We start from the raw sequence: 17,441 nt of genomic DNA, 5'->3' as shown, positions 1-17,441 counted from the left end.
ACAAGCAGAGATATAAAAGTTAACTGTTAACCAGCTCCACAGGTGGCCCTCTACAGGAAAGACACATCCGAGCTCCAAGCCAGTAAATGAAATAGGACTACACTAAAAATACAGGCTCAATTCCAACTTCTCTAAACAATGGTGTTAATGGCAGTAGCCCAGGTGATTTATTTCCAGGGTTGTGTAAGAGCCAAGCGGACCAGACCAGAGACTACATCTCAAACTGGACTAAAATATTTGAACGACGCGTATAAGAGAAACATTTTTGGAGTAATACAGTTTGTAGTTTGTAGTGTTTTTCTTTTATTAGTCACCAGTAGGTGGCGACAGCCCCCACTCCTAGACCGGTGCCAACAGGAAGTCAACACTTCGAGGAAAACAGCGTAAGCTGTCTTTTGTTTTGTTTTGTGTTTCTTTTTCCGTACCAAAGTAACCGTATATTTTTATTAGCGTATTTGTCTATAACGCGTGTTTAAGTTGTATTCTACATTGTTTTTTGTGTGTTAGGTTTATTCTTGTTCAGGGAGTCGGTTGCTTTTTGAAGTTGACAGGGTGTTAGCTTATCAGGCTAACAGGAAAGCTAACAGGCCAGGAAACCATCTGTTCATTGTCTGCTCTTGTGGCAAATACTGGCTTTATCGATCATCCCCGCTTTTCTTCTGACATATTGTGTATATCTGATCGGAAAAGAGTCCAGCGTCGCTGTCATCCCTGTATCGCCCAGGTATCCTCATCTGTCCCGGGTTCAAGGCCTTGAGCTGCTCTATCACTGATCTCTAATCTACAAAAGGAAGAGTATAAATAAGGAGTAACTGACTTTTAAAACAACGCCAAGTGTTAAGGAGAAGTTGTAACTATGTATGCTCCACCTGGTTCCACTCTCCCCGGAGGTCGAAGAAGGAGAGCGGGCCCTTCCCTGCCCAAGCAGCCGGAGCGCAGCCTGGTGTCGGCTCTGCCCGGGGCTCTCTCCATCACAGCGCTGTGTACGGCTCTAGCTGAGCCGGCCTGGTTAAGAGTTCACGGTGGGGCCTGTCCCAGACAGGAGCTGGGGGTAGCTGATGTCCTGGGGTACATCGATCCCAAGCTTCTGGAGGGTGAGAAAAATCACATACATGTCTGTAGGCAGCTATTAATCTAGTGGTTTATTTGTAATTTGATGTCTTCCTCTATTTCCTCAGATTACTGTGTTAACCCACAAACCATCCTGCTGCTGAGGGTCATCGCTGCCTTCTGTTTCCTTGGCATATTATGTAGTCTAACCGCTTTTTTGTTGGATGTGTTTGGACCCAAACATCCTGCCCTAAAAATCACACGCAGATATGCTTTTGCACATATATTAACAGGTAAAGGTCCCTCTTACTGGAGTTTTTTTTTTCTTTATAAAGGTCGCGTTTTTTTAGATTAACATATAAATTAAAGGTTGGTCATATGACAGAAATGTCAAATCTAAACCTTTCTTAGTAGGGCTGAGTGTAGCAGTCTAGCCAGACTTTATTCAGACGACAAACTCAATGATGATAACTGATGGACTATGGTGGGGTATTCCAACCCATTTATCATCAGAAATGAAAATACACCATAGACACACCGTAAGAGCTGTAGATAAACAAAAACAAAATTACTCCACTCAACATAGGATGAATACCATGAATACCATTAGCTACCATTAGCTTATTTAACTTTGATATATAAACTCTAAATAAATGTAGAGTTATTATACACATAAAACTACACAACAAAGCAAATTATACCTATAAGTTATACAATATGTACTTTTAATCTTATCATTATATTGAGTGATATTACTGTGATGACATTAAAAGCTAAAATTAACAAGAACCCATTACTTTTTCAAACTGTTTCTTGGGTAATTGTATGGCTGTGACTCTTAAAACACCAATTACGAAGAGAAGTATAATTTATTTAGCTAAAAATCTAATAGTAACTGCATTTAATCATATTGTTCAACTTTCTCAGTGTCCAAAGGAAAAACATGTTAGAAAAAGAAAAACAAAATTTCTAACAATTTGCCCAGTCTCAGGAGTTTTATGATTGTGAATTCTAATTTATCATTTAAATGATAAATAAAAATTGTTATCATGACTGGAAACTTGTAACATTAACAGTAAATGCCTGCCGCTATTTAATAGTAAAAATCACAATAATGCTCTGTTTACTTATGTAGAACATTTGTTTAAATGTCTGTACTTTATATTTTTTTAAAACATATTTAGAAATGTAGGTATATTGCAAACTTGTAACAACATTTTATAATGGTAACTGATACATGCACCGTTAGGGACTCAATTGCAACGGAATTAAGAGCTTGCCAAAGGTTCCTAGGTCCAGACTGAATGTGTAAAAAATGGTGCAGAGGAAATGCACATGCTACCTGGCTGTGGTGGTAATACAAAGGTTTGTTTTGCATATTTGGAACAATGGGTATCCAGGAGTTAATGAAAAACATATTGCCAAAGCACTTAAGCAAAACAAAGGTTTAATACAGATGTTTACATTTTGTGCCAACTTACCAAGTAAACAAAGAATTTAAAACGTAAGCAAAGGGCACTTAAAAAGAAATCATCAGCTGATTTGTGTTGATTAAACCTAATAAAATATAAGTTTAACTAACCTAAATTCTCTCTCTTCAGTTTTGCAGTGTGCCACAGTAATTGGGTTCTGCTACTGGGCCTCGGAACTGATCTTGTCACTTCAGCAGCAGCACAAAAAATACCACGGCTCTCTCATATACGTCACTTTTGCCATCAGCTTCTACCTGGTGGCAGGTGCAGGTGGCGCATCCATCCTCGCCACTGCTGCAAACCTCCTCCGCCACTACCCCACTGAGGAAGAGGAGCAGGCCCTAGAGCTGCTCTCAGAGATGGAGGACAGCAGCGAGACTTTTCCTGCCGATTATGACATTGCCAATCAGTTTCAGCCGCCACCCGCCTACACGCCCTAATCCAACCAAGCTGGCCTTGCAAACATCTATATCTCTGAGCACAGCTATGTGCTTGATGTTCAAACAACGCTCAATTTATCAAATGGATACCTTTGCAAATACTCTTGGCAATGAAAGAAATGTGTGCACAAATTAGTGCGTTGATTCCTTGAAAGACGGTGGCTTGGGTGCATGAAAGCTTTCTTTAGTGGTGGTATCAATTTAAGACTTAATTCTTACTTAATTCTCACTGCTAAGGTGGTTAGTGGTTTGCATGTAAATGGCTTTTAGGATCTGGTCCTTACATGTAAAGATAAAGTCATCTGCAAAATAAGCACCAAACGGCGCTCATCACGAGAAACGGAATAAGCAGCTTCAACGCTGTTGTTGAATGTTGTCATCAGCCATAGCTATGATTGGACTTGGATGGAGCCTTGCTAAACAGCATTGTGATTTCATTTGATACACTTGTCATGTTTGTATGTTTTTCTTGATGCTGCATAGTTGCAGAAACACATCAACACTGACAAGATTGTTTTAAACATGTATTTTATACAACAATGGACCTTATTTATTCTGTGTGCTGTCTTTTTTTTTTTTCTTTTGCTTTATTATTCACTACTTTCATCCCTTATTTCACCTTCGTGCTAGAAATAACAGAAGCATTTACGAAATCGCAAGGCAGGACTTTTTAGTGTTTTTAAAAAACACGGTTGGATTTTAGATGCAGAGAAAGCGTTGTTCAACAGCAAACCTCACAGCATAAATGTTAATTATGTCACCTTTGTTGTGTTTGAGTTTTAAAAAAAAGAATTTGTTTATGCTCTGTGAATACCATGTGTGACCACTTTGATAGGTTTTTCCATGCCTACGCTCTGCTGATCTCAGATTTTGGAGCATGGTCAGAACCTCATGGATGTTCCACACAAGGTTCCTGCTGATGTTTGAGTTTGTGACTGATGTAGTGATTGCACATTTGTTTGGTTTCTGCATTTTGTTCTTCACTGTATTTTCTTCACCTTTATGTAAATATTGATTGTTTATACATAAAGTGGCCATTATAACATTAATGTCATATTTGCCTTCTATTCATCTGTAGATCGACAAATTGTTCTTTTTTTTGTGAATCTTCACTGTGAGCTGTCTCCCACTACAGGTGCATCTCAATAAATTAAAGTATCATCTAAAGGTTCTCTGTGATTCAGTTTAAAATGCAAATATATGTGTAATTATACATATATATATAATTTATATATACATGTGTGTGTTTTGCAGAGCACAGGGATGAAACAAAAAAAGGGTAATAGTTCTCTGCTTAATTCATTAAATAACCCAGTCACTGGTTTTCTGATCTAGCAGATGGAAATTAATGTCATCTCATGACTGCAGACAAAAGTGCAACAGCTTGATTTTTCACTAACTGAAATTTTAAAGTTAAAAAAGGAAATTGGTTACACTAGTTACAGTTTCTGTACCAATGCATGATCATATGAAATTAATTTATAAATATATCTTTATTGCAGGGTCCAGGACCAGCTGTACAGGGGCACTGGCCCCTGTCTGGACTCTAAAACCACCTTTGACTGCTTGCCCAAACCAAATGGGTAGAAGCAGCTCATTATTTTTATGCTCCACTAACCTGAAACAAACTCCCAGGAAACTGTCAAAGTGCCGAAACCCTCAGCTGCTTTAAATCAGGAATAAAAGCTGAATTGTTAGGAGTGGCCTTGGACTTTGCTATTGAAACATAAGTTTGCAGTCCAACTTTCTTTTCATGTTCTCAGCACTACACTAATTATTTTTTATGAAATATATAATAATCTTATTTTAACAATGATTTTTTTTGTCCTCTTTAATTATACATGTTCATTTTAATTGTGTTGCCACTGAAACATGCTATATAAATAAAAAATAACTTGCCTTTAGCCTTTTTTCCAACATGCATCTGTTTATACTGTAGTAGCTCTTGATGTGCTAACTCTACCACTAAAATGGCTTCGCTTCACTGCAATTATCCCAGTAGGTGCAAACTTATCTGCTGTATTTTTTCCTTCCACTTAACTTTCTATGATCAGGTCAGGATACAGCAATCATTGAACAGCCAACCTCTTTTGCTAGATCCTTTTGTGCCTTACCCTTATGGAGTGGGTCTGACACATCAAGTGTTAATTCTTTAACCTTTCCTATTAAATATGTCACAACTTTTTTGAGTGAAAAATATTTGTGCTGATAATTTTTTAAATTCTAACTTTTTGATATATATATTTTTTTATTTAAGCTGCAATCCTCACAATAAAAACACTCATAATATATCAGTGTGTGAGATACAGCTGCTATTTTCACTCTGACAGACTTTTCCACCTGTTGAAGGTATTTCTGGGTTTACTGTCTAGACAAAACACAGCATTATAAAGAGTAAGAGCCTTACATCCTAATGGACTTTACAGGGCAAATTGTCTCCCACTGCAAAGTTGAGTTGCAAACTGTTTCCTAATAAAAGCACCGTATCAAGTGCCAAACTCTTAGTGGGTTAAGATATTAGCTAGAGCTAAGGTTTCACTCCGTGGCTAAATACCTTAAGTTAATCAGAAGAATTAACAAGGTATTAATAGGGAGGGGTGTTCTGGAAAGAAGAAGTCTCGTCGTGAAAAGGCAATGGAGCTCAGATTATGCATTCACGTCACTTGGCCCCACACTGCTAGTATATATACTGAGATCTTCTGTGAGATCAATATCTGTCCACTTTACAGGCTATGTGGCAATCTGTTAATCTGGTATTTTCCCTCAGAATCACTGAGAACAAAGCTAATCATGCTGGCGACCAGGACCTTGCTGTCACAACAGACCGTGGCTGTTCTTTCTCGTCAGCCTGCCTGCTGCGTTCATCATGGAGATTATGGCAACTGGGGAAACACCAATGTTGCACTGGTAAGATTATCTAATTATTATGCAATGGGTGAGTAGAAATGTACCAATTCAGAGTCAATACCTTCCAGGTTTTCTCAGGATGTGGATGGTGGGACGGAACTGATGTGCACGAAGGAGTGTAGTAAGTATCCAGAGATCAGGAAATTCACATCATGGCATGCACTTGAGGCAATGCAGACATGTTGGCTATAAACTCCTGTCTGCAGCACCATGTACCACCTGAGCAGGAACGGCGCTCGCTTCCAGATGTTTGCACCAAATCAGCAGCAAATGCATGTGATGGATCATATGAAGAAGCAGCCTATCTCAGGAGATAACCGGTAGGAGCCACACAGACTAAAGGCACGGGTAACCGTTTGACTTTACAGTCCACAAGGTAGTATTTTTGATTATTTCTGGCAATTATACAGGAACATGATGATGGAGTCAGCTCGCTTCCATCATGGTCAGGTAAAGAGGCAAATGCAGGACTTGTCCTCTCTGGATGTCAACAACTTTGATGCTGTCATCTTTCCTGGAGGCCATGGGATCGTCAAGAATCTGTGAGGAGTCACTTTCAAGCTGGGCTGTGCAAACAATATTAATATTAGGTACTAGGTAGTTTGCTTACAGTTGGATTACTAATGCAAGTGTAAAAATCTTTATTCTACTTTTAGATCCTCCTTCATGAAGGATGGCAAAGACTGCAAGTTGCATAATGATGTGGAAAGGGTGCTTAAAGAGTTCCACCATTCAAGTAAGCCTATTGGGTATGTATACTTTGATCTTTTTCATAGTCCGTACTTAGGTGGATTGAGTTTTTATTAGAGGTACTAAATAGCATCAAGCATGAGGCTGAATTGAAGAATGTCAGGGACAATTAGCCTCTATTTTAGTTAAACGCAGCTATTTACATAAACAGAAGCTTTAAACAGCCCTGTAATGGAATTAGGACACTATAAGGAGTCACACAAACTGATGACGGTGATTTTTAGTCAGGCAAATAAAAAACAAAGGGAGACAACTTTACTGATGATTCTGGTGGCCATGCTATGATCTCTTCTTACATGTTCTTATAGCCTTTGATTGTCCATTTTGGGTAGAAATGTTGCCTCTTTCCACAATCTCTCCTAAAGTTCGTTAAGCCAATTAACAAGGCTTAGTTCGGAACAATAAAGCCTAAAGCTTCTAAGTAGTCTTTTGTTTACAGATATAAATCTGATCTCTATTCACGAGTTTTTGAAAGGAAAAAAATGTCGGAACAATTTCAAATGTATTTCATGAACAGTTTTAAAATGGGGTTTTCTTGTAATCTTATTTTTAAGAACCTTTGAGTTGAGAGTTTTTAACATTGTCTCTCTGGAGACAGGGCAGCGAGTCCAATGCCGTAAAAATAGACTTCTCGCTCCTAAGCCCAAACTAGACAACGTGAAAGGAGGCAAATCCTTTGATGCGGGGAGGACACAACAAAGGCTCTAACACAAAGGCTTCAACTAATGCGACATGTTAAAAACAACAGATCCTGTCCGGAGTGATGAGGTGACGGGCAGACGTCTGGGATGAGGTTGGGTGAAAGGGCACTGGGTGGCATGTGAGGAGTGGAGAGGATTACAGGAATTATTGGAAAGGGTGAAGGAGGATGCGAAGGAGGAGCAGGTAAAAAGGCCTCCACCATGATGACAGAAGGTTAAAGAGTTTGTTGAGCCCCAAAGGGTAATCCCTCCCTATTAATGCCCTGAAAGAATTGGATCCAATGAAGTTTCTTTTTTCAACAAGTTAGGCTCTTTGATAGTTACAATAACAGTTCCTGCAAGTTTGGCATTGCTGTGATAAGGATTTTTTTTCCTTTTGCAGAAAAAACCGGGTGAGGTTCAAAAGCAAATCATTGCTCATTTTGCTTTTTAAGAGCTACAAATGTCATGCAATTGAAAACTGACAAGTGGTCAGAATTTAAAGCATGATAGAATTATTTGGTTTATCTCTTTAACACCTGAACAATTGTCAGTCTACTCACAGAAGAAAATTGTGTGAAAAATCAACTTGTTCTTGGTGACTGCTTTAAAAACAATCTGCAAACAGGAGAGTTGTTGCTGGGTGGTGAGGAAGAAGGGATCAGTTTGCTTCCTGATGCATTATCTCAAGTGATTAAAAAGAAGCCAGCTGGACTTTAACCATCTAATGAGGCTTAGGAGGCTTTTGTCGTTGATGACTGAGAATCTATACAGAGGTGTAGACCAGAAATTCAGCCCTCAAAGGAGCTGCTATCCTGCAACATTTAGATCCATCTGCCTCAAGAGCAAAATTAAAAGGCTGAATTCCCTTCTCATTAGCCATTAATTTCTGCAGGAGCTTGGTAATAAGCCTTTCTATATTTTAAGGTATGTTGAAGGAAAGAAGGGCTGGATTTAAAGGTTGCAGGATAGTAGCTCTCAAGACCTAGACTTGGTCCCTCCTGGTTAAACTTTACACTGCAAAAACGATCTAGAAATCAGCAAAAAATAATTACATTAAGTGTATTTACCATTAATTTGAGTAGTCAAATAAGATAATTTGCCAATGGAATGAGTATTTTTACATTTAAAATAAAATAATTAGATAATGTGCACTTAAAATAAGACAAGGCAATTTTTTTTTTTCTTATTTTAAATGTAAATTGTCTTCTTCCATTGGCAAAGTGTCTATTTAGATTGAATTTTTTTGCAGTGTAGACTCAATTCAATACTTTTTTTTTATCCTAAAGGGAAATTAAATGTTGCAGCTGATGTTCTAGGGTTTCTTTAAAACATTTTAGTAGATGCTGATATTTATAGATAGAAAGGATTTTCAGTCTGTCTCTACAGCTGATCTGGAAAAGCCTCTGAAGATATTCTTTTGTTTTACAACAGACCAACATGTAGGATGCTCGTTAATGTCTGTAATGTTATTTTTATGAGAAATTCTAAAGAAATAACATAAGTTTATTATAATCCCTACAAGGATTTTCGGTCTAAAATGAATAACTGCAACAGAGCTGCAGGTCCCAGTCTGGTTAGACAGGGATTGATGACTACTGCGTGGACTTCTAAGGTCAGATGAGATGAGAGGTGGGTTCTAGTTTAAGGTGGGTAAATGAAGGAAATTTAGGACTTCAGGAAAAACTAGGAAGAGCAGAGCTGGATGCAGAAGAGACGAAAAAGAAATGGTCACCATAACAACGGTTGCTGAACTCTATCCTACTTCTATTTTACAGTTGAAAAAAAAATTTATTATTATATTAATTATTAACAGAATGTAAGGTAGATTACTATATATTTCCACAAAAACAATGGCTGCCGAAACAAACTAAAAAAATGTGTTTGTTTTTGTGGAAATGGGTACCTTAAAGTCTGACAGTAATCTTTAATGCAGGTACAGAGAGCATTTTCATAAACTTTATCTGGGTACTATATATGTTCAGCTCATTGAATCACTGCACCAGTGAAACGTTTACATCCACTTATGGTTGGCCTGAATACCATGTAAATTGTCATTGTTTTAGATTGGTATAATGATCAAATATATAACTTCTATCAATATTTTAAAATATTAACTGGGACCATAAGGTTTGATTTACCACAGTGTTTGGCAGTGGTTAAAAACAGAAATATAGACATCAAACCACAAGAGCTAAATACTTATAAAAATTTATTGTAAAACAACAAGTAATAGAAAGAGAGATAACAATAATCAATCAATGATATGGGGGAAATATGTTGTTACAGTGGAAGTTATACCTGCTTTCAGTCAATAACTTTGCTGAAATCCCTCAAATTGATAAAGCATGTGGTGACAATGGAAAGGAAAACCCCCTTTTAACAGGACGATACCCTCTAGCAGAACCGGGTTCAGCAAAGAGACCGACATCTGCTGGAACTGAGTGTTGGTTACAGCAGACAGAGCAGAATAAACAAAAAACACTAAGAGCAAACTTAGGGGTACTTTTTATTTCAAATGAAAAGCTAATGCAGCAGTGCTTCCTTTATTGATTCAATCTAAATTAGGAACATTTAGTTTAGTTGATGAAAATCTGACTGCATCATTGACACAGTGACAGCAATAGATTATTTAATAGTTTTACTTAGAAAAGACAAATATCAAGTAACATGAAGTTATTGCCACCATTGGCAGAGGTTATGCCCAATTTCCCTGAAGGTTTCATAGATAAGCAGAAACAGCTTTTTACTTTTGTGAGGAAAAAATCTAAAAGGAATCCTAGTAAATGAAATATGTAACAGCAGCTAATTCATAATTGGAGTAGTAAGGGAGAATAGGAAAGGGACAGAGGTGATGGGTATCTTTTCCAGCAGTATGAGCCTATAGCAGCACTATTACAGAGATAGCTCAGGATAAAGGTCCTAAAAGTAGACAGGGTGTCTGCCTGACTGACTAAATCTAGAAGTTAATTCCGCAGGAAATGAACATGACGACCAAAATATCTACAGTTCTACTTTTAGATAATCTAGGAAGAAATCTAGAAGCAAACAGTTCAGTTAGGAACATAAGGAACGATCTAATCTCTGATGGACCACAGGGTTTGAGCATTAGGGGCTTTATATGTGCAAAGGATCATTTAAAATTCTATCATGGATTTAACTGGGAGCCATAAAGGGAAGTTTAAATTGCAAAAATTTTGATCTCATGCTTTACTTGATCAGAAAGCTTGCTGCATCTATGTAGATAAGATGATGGTGTTAAATGAAATTAAAAGCTAGATTATGTGTAAGCCAAACGTTTCTGCTCACAAGATAAATAATTCAGGTCTATATTTTTTTTTCTTTGCATAGAGCTAAAAAAATTCTTATGTACTTCACATGTAATCAGACACATTGTACAGGGTTTAAGCTCACTTTGTTAAATAGGATATTATGATATGACTGGTGTTTAAAATGATGAGAGACTCTGCTCCTGTTTCAGCCTGGCCAGCATGGCTCCTCTGCTGGCCTGCCGCGTGTTGCCCAGCGTTGAGGTGACCATGGGCCATGAGCGGGATGAAAAAACCAACTGGGGAAACTGGCCTCAAACCAACATGGTGGAGGCTGTGAAGAGCATGGGTGCTCGCCATGTTGTCCGTGAGCCATACATATCCTTCCAAAGCTTCTCTAATGATGAATTCATTATAAAGCCTGTTCATCTTTATTTATAACTCCACTGCTGCCTTGACCTTAACCTTTCCTTTCACGAAACCCATGTGGATGAGAAGAATAAAGTGGTCAGCACTCCATCCTTCATGTGGGAGACAGATTACCACTACCACTATATATTTGATGGTATTGGAAATATGGTCAAACATGTGATGCGTTTGTCCTCCAAGTAAAGGTTGTCATGAATGTTCAGCATTCACCTCTATACTGTGATAAAATCTCACCTAAATATAATAAAGATGCACTAGATAAAATGCAAATTGAGTATTTTATGATAACATTTATTTTAGGAAAACGTGTGCTTACCGTCGAATAAATATTACAAAAATTTTCCTTTTTTTTTTCCTTTTCCAGCGTTTTATCATTACACTGTAACCAGTGCAGAGCAACGAAATGAACTCTCTGCATTTAACCTATCCCCCTATGGAGCAGTGGGATGCCATTGTGCGGCTACTGGCGAGCAGTGTGGGGTTAAGGGTATTTGCTTAGGAACTCAGTGTCAGTCTGTGGGAGTGGGGCCTGAACTTAGTACCTCTGGAATCCAAGCGCAATGCCTTTACCACTAGGCCGCCACTCCCCCAACAATTGAAACAACTGAAACTCCTATGTGATCACTCTATTTAAAATAATGATGTATTTCAAGTGTATATTTCTATTAAGCTAAAGCTTAAAGCTGATGTTAACTTCATATTCAGGTAGGAAAGCAGAGGGCATTTAATGACGGTTGAAACCTGTGCACTGTACAGTGGACACAGTGACTTAGACAAATTTTATTGTTGATGTGCCTGCAGTGCTGCTCAGGTGTGAAGGAAACCCAGATTAGTCCAGATTGGTACAGATAAGTGCGCTGACCAATCATTAAGCCAGATAATTGTACTTTTGTTAGCATCTCTATGAAGCTTGTCAACAAAGGAAGCTCTTGATTGAACTTGTAAAGTTGATTGAAAAGTTGATTCCACTCAACTTTTTAAATACGCTGTTAAAGAACTCTGTGCTTGATGCAAAACAGTTTTGATACAGAATTCTGATCTTTTATGAGTTGCCGTCGTTGTTGAGGGTCTCTGCTGGTAATCTCTCAGGCCATAACTCTCCCCCATAAATAGGCTGTTTTAAAGTATTAAATGGAAAACTCTACACTAGCAATCTTCATATGAAAAGATTTCTGGTTATATTTCAGTTTTTACAGAAACTGAACATTGGTCCACATTAGATTTAATATGTAATGATCATAATAAACAGAAATATGTGCTTTAAACATTACACTGTGGGTATAAAAATTCCATGTAATATGAGATTATCATATATTGAAAAAGGTAAAGATAGTCTTATTTATTACTAATAACCTATGAACAGGGAAGTTAAACAGCCATTTAAACCAGATCTGTACATTTACTTTCTGCTTTCCCGAATATTTACACCTTGAATCATATGCATATGCCACAAAAACAGATCAATATGTTCTCTCTAGTTTCAATCAGCTTGTTATTGATATTTCATGTCAGACATTTTTTCTTGGGTCGTGTCTGATTGCTATTGCATATAAATGCTACTCTACGAGGGTTCCTTAATGATTAGCCGAAACCTGAAATTTGATCAAGTGTGTCATTCAAGAAATTGGCTGTTTCCAAAAACATAACTTTCTTTTCTCTTGGAGAGATTACATTGGCCTTATTACTGTATTTATAATCAACTTTATTTCTGTAGTGTTGACCAAAAACAAGAAAAATATCATAATTTCATTTCTTTTATTTTAAATTCTCCAGATTAGGAGAAATCATGTGCTTTTCTCTGAATTTTTATTAAAGACTGCACAACTGAAAACTAAAACTACAGAGTTAACCAAATATGACGTTCAGTGCTGATTCAGACTTCAACTTCTTCAACCTGCTCAAGCCTGACATGAATAAGACTTAAGTTCCGTTTTCTCCTGAATGAGGAACTAACACAGCAGCTGTGGTATGTTGAAACAACAAGATGATTCATGATTAAATGTTGTAATCTTGCTCACGTCAGCGTGGATTGGTGAGCACATCAGGGACACAACTAGATTTATTAGTAAAACAGAAACAGAAAACAATTTCTAAAGATCATTAACTCTTCAAGGAAAATTTAAAGTTGTTTGGGTACCAAATAATATTTTAAAGTTCTATAAAGCTTTCATCAACTGCTTTTTTGTAGAAAAAAAAAATCATAAACAAGCTCCTTCATGCCTTGATGACATAACAAGGAAGTGATTCATTTATATGAATCAGGTATGAAAGACTTTTATAGGAAACAAAAAAAAACAAAAACTTTAGTATAGAAAAGAGCTAAATAAAACAATAGAGAAACAATAGAGAAATCCCAGCTCTGTAGTTTTGATTCGAACAGCTGCAGCATTTTGGACTAAGCTTGGAACTATGGAGTAACACTGACTGAAGAATATGAAAGGGGCTATTATATGAAATTAAATTTAGTTGGAGCCTGAAACAGCTACTTAGATTGACTTAAAACATGCATATCATCCTCCCACAGCTAAAATGCAACTTTTTAAAATATTTAATTAAAATAACATATAGTATATATATGTGTAGTACTGAACTGAATTCAAATAATAACTAAACAATAATTACTCTAAGGGATTATGAACTAATTTTTAACTTAATTCAGTTTAAAGGTCATAGCTAAAGGATTCTAATAAAATAAATTCAGGGCGCCTAGGGAGGTGCAAAATAAAAGTATGCTATTAATAAATAAAAAAAACAAACAAGCAAAAACAAGAGTATATGAATAACTGTTTTATACATTTTGACAGGTCCAAAATATATAAATATCTACTCCTGGTGTCACATAAGATAGAGTTCATGTGACTGAAAAATGACCTTTTCTCTACTTTGCATTTCTCAGATTCAAGCCCCCAAAAAACTAGAGTGAATAACAGTCAGTTTTTTTAACAATGGTGGCCGCTTAATTGATTGATTGACTTTGGGCTACTGATCTCAAAGTGGAGAAATGTACCTGTTACATCAGTTCAAATAGGATTCAAAAGCGCTAAGAAGCTACGTTGAAGTTATATTTTCTTTCTTTCTTACTCTCTATTTGTCTGTCTTTCTTTCGAAATAAGTTGTCATTAGAGTTCTACCAAAATGAAGATAGAAAGAAGGAAATAAAGACAAGAATATATGTTAGCATTAGCAAACCTGGCAACCCATTGATAACAACAGGAGAGTGCCACCTACTGGCTGGGAGTAGTTAAATTGGCAGCTACTGTATCTTATCCTCTCACAATTAAACTCTTTCAGAGCTATTCTAATTACATCAGTTTACACCGGCTTTTATATAATTTAGCAGGGCAGATTCTAGGATCAGAGGTTTAGAGAGCTGTCTGGTCAGACAAGATCAATTTCACTGTTTTCTACACTTTTTGAAACTTGTTCAGTGTGTTTTGCTAATAACTGACTCCATTATTCACTAATGCATCGTATCTTAGACTTGTGCCAGAAACCGGACAAGCAAAGCAAGCTTTTGAATCTAATTTAATGGAAACTTTTGAGATTCCTTTTTTGTGTTTGCCAAAATTACTTCCATGATAAATGTAAAGTAATCTACTGAATAAAAAGTTTTTCTTTGCCACTTTAACAACTGCTGCTATTCTGTTTTCTTACCTGTGTTTTTTCCTGACCTTTGTACACCTCTCCCTCTTTAGACTGGCAATCATAAAATTGATTGTAAATTCAAATAACTAAAAACTGAAAAAAATTGTAATGATTTACTAATGATTCGGTAAATGTAAATATTGATATCGCATTGTGGTTTTAAAGATAATCAAACAAACCAGTTTCAGAAACATTCGAGCACCCCGCTGATGAACATTTCACCAACATACCATCAATAGGTGCAGAAATATGACTGAATATTTCAGAAACACCTGAATGGAGTGTTTTCCTCAAAGCATTGGTCAACATTTTAGTTAAGGAGCTCCATCAGACTTGTTTTTTTTTATTTATTATTATTTCTGATGAACCAAAACATAATTGAAGGGGTTAAGTAACCAAATACTGTATAGTTTTTACAATGTCACATTTCTTCTGTTTTTTTTTTTTTTTTTATTGTAACAAGCGCATACAGTACTAAAAAAACCCTCATATTTTAGGGGTGCCTTGATTCAAATTTGGGTTGCTTCAGCAACCCCAAAATAGGCTAAAAACGTCCATGCAGCTTAGTAAAAAGGATCCTATGGACAATTACTTGTTTCATCAACAGCTTAAAAAAATCACCTCAGTCAGCTACATTCAGGATATAAGAATTTATTCATTTACAAACATGTAAAAATGACAAAAACAGGTGAGGGGGTATAAAATGTTCCTCTCTGACAAGGCTTCCTAAGCCATCCTCAGGAATGCATGGTCATTCCACATGTGTGTTTTTTTTTTTTATCTGGAAAACTGGAGTAAAAAAGAATTAACAAGGCTCTCTTCCCAAAGTATCGCTACAAATACATCTTGTACATCATTTTAACAAGTTACGTACAAAAACAGCTTGCTTTTTGTTTGATGAAATACAAACGAGAGAAAAAAACACCACATACAGCAGGCTAACGGCACACAATTCATGACAGACTTTCGATTCAAATATAGAATCATAAGTCTATGAAATATTCACAGTGCTGCCATCACATCAGGGATGTGAATTGTAAACATTTTTGCATATCGTTACTCGTCTCAATAAATACACTCGCAATGCAGAATGAGGAGAAAAATGTGTTTGATACTCTTCAATCTCTGATCACGCTTTTGTTTATCTTCGCTTGTCGGATAACGCCGTCCTGTCGTTTTTTTTTAATAAACTAAAATAAGGCAAAGATCATCTCCGTTAATGTCAGACTATTTCGGGTAAAATCATGGATTTAATATTAAATGGTAACGAGGATGATTTCATAAAAGCATAACTTATTCACAATAAACTATACTTATGAACATTTATACACTTTGAACAAAATACTTTAAGGTTAATGGGAAACAAAGGGGGGATGATTCCAGGAAATAGGCAGGTGAAACATAAATGTACTGTGAAACAGCAGGGCTATTTTGGATTAAAGTAGTTATTGGAGTTACCTATCTGTTCATACCGCGTCATAAATGTAAGTGGACATGGAGAGGAAAACTAGCACCATTCATTCACGGGACACTGTACAGATAAAGCGATTCTCACAGAGAGACCTTATCTAGTACACCTACAGAACTGTGAAGAGCACCTTTTGGCATCACTAATAGGGGAGTAGAAAAACATTGATTTGCAAAGCGGACTGCCGCTTTCAGAAAGCAGGTCTTATCCTGAATTGTGGCCTTACAGGACTCCATCTCTTCAATTTATCTGATTGTCGGTTTGACGCTGAAACAAAGTCAAGCGGAAGAACACTAATCAAAAAAGCTGAGGATGTCTTACAAAGAGAACATTTCAGTCGTCTTGAAAAGGCTGCAGCAGAGGATTCAAATCTTTAACAAGAATGAAATGTTTCCAGTGTTTAGGACCATGGTGCTGTTGTGTGCTCAGTACAGCTGCTATTTGGTTTTGTCCTTTGATGCATCTGCAGGGGAGGAAGAAAAGAGGTAGAACAGGATGAGAAAAAAAGCCCTAAAACGAGATTAAAATATTTAAAAGCAGCTCAAATTAAAGAATCTACATCCATGGTCTCTATCTTTACACTTTGTCACATTGTAATCACAGATAATACATTTTATTGGGATTCTATGTGGTTTATACGCCTATAACATTAATACCTGAGGGTTTCTGGTTGTAACCTGACAAAATGTGAAAATACAGAGATGATAGTTTAAAAAAAATACAGGCATGCAGACTGGATTTAAGCAGGCAAACATTGGCAGGAGGAAAAATGAGGAAAAAAAAGGTGGGAGGTTCAAGCAGAGTAACGGACCGAGTTCAGCTGCTAGAGCAGCGCTGAGCTGGAGTCTGAGTCGGAATCGTGGTCGGGATGAGAGCGGGGCTCCAGGGCACACGCGGACCCCTGAGCCCGCTTGTACTCTTGCAATTCCAGGCGAAGAGCGGTGAAGCGTGCCTCACTTAGCGAGCGAGGAGGGTTGACGGGGGGAGGTGGGCCTGGGTGGGCAGCAGGGACAGGAAAGGCATGGAGGGAAATGTCATGGGATGAGCTAACAAAAATCATAGCACTGGAACATAAGTGGAACACATGCAGCACTGTCGCATGAAGCACACCACCAATCACACATGCAGCCCTAAAAAAAAAGAAAGAATAAAAAGATCACCTTTCTGTTGCTGATCCCGGAGGCCGCCAGTTTGATCAGATCCCAGTTCCCTTCGGCTTTGCTGAAAACCAGCTTGAGACTGGTCAAACTTGGTGGCCTCCAGGACCTCGGAGTCCAAACAGGCATCAGCAGCGTCCCACTCATAGCTTTCATCTACTGAAGTGTTCCTTC

The 17,441-nt window shown here is 37.3% G+C and overlaps 3 protein-coding genes across 4 annotated transcripts in view; 2 read left to right on the top strand and 1 right to left on the bottom strand.

The window, feature by feature from the left end:
* The first annotated feature begins 333 nt into the window (after nt 1-333).
* Nucleotides 334-4,129, top strand: tmem127 (transmembrane protein 127). The gene is made up of 3 exons (XM_038285761.1): nt 334-1,094; nt 1,179-1,343; nt 2,652-4,129. The coding sequence occupies exons 1-3, from the start codon at nt 857-859 to the stop codon at nt 2,960-2,962; spliced, it is 714 nt and encodes a 237-aa protein (XP_038141689.1). The 5' UTR covers nt 334-856; the 3' UTR covers nt 2,963-4,129.
* A 1,512-nt stretch (nt 4,130-5,641) lies between these two features.
* Nucleotides 5,642-11,271, top strand: es1 (ES1 protein, mitochondrial). Its single transcript, XM_038285669.1, has 7 exons — nt 5,642-5,869; nt 5,938-5,990; nt 6,076-6,189; nt 6,280-6,411; nt 6,526-6,618; nt 10,781-10,946; nt 11,046-11,271. The coding sequence occupies exons 1-7, from the start codon at nt 5,753-5,755 to the stop codon at nt 11,178-11,180; spliced, it is 810 nt and encodes a 269-aa protein (XP_038141597.1). The 5' UTR covers nt 5,642-5,752; the 3' UTR covers nt 11,181-11,271.
* Nucleotides 11,272-15,277: 4,006 nt separating this feature from the next.
* Nucleotides 15,278-17,441, bottom strand: part of igsf9b (immunoglobulin superfamily, member 9b) — a 40,144-nt gene continuing 37,980 nt past the window's right edge. Inside the window, exons 20-22 of one of the 2 annotated variants that reach the window (XM_038285696.1) lie at nt 17,271-17,440; nt 16,922-17,103; nt 15,278-16,573 (exon numbers count right to left, since the gene is read on the bottom strand). In XM_038285696.1, coding sequence (XP_038141624.1) covers nt 16,934-17,103; nt 17,271-17,440 — 340 coding nt within the window. In that variant the 3' untranslated portion in view covers nt 15,278-16,573; nt 16,922-16,933. The remainder of the gene's footprint in view (nt 16,574-16,921; nt 17,104-17,270; nt 17,441) is intronic. The other variant, XM_038285697.1, reaches the window with a different exon arrangement.

Source organism: Cyprinodon tularosa, unplaced genomic scaffold (assembly GCF_016077235.1).
Source record: "Cyprinodon tularosa strain WSP-4 unplaced genomic scaffold, ASM1607723v1 ctg214, whole genome shotgun sequence".
Classification (NCBI taxonomy): domain Eukaryota; kingdom Metazoa; phylum Chordata; class Actinopteri; order Cyprinodontiformes; family Cyprinodontidae; genus Cyprinodon; species Cyprinodon tularosa.
Note: the sequence above shows the minus strand (reverse complement) of the source record. Positions and strands in the feature narration are given on the sequence as shown.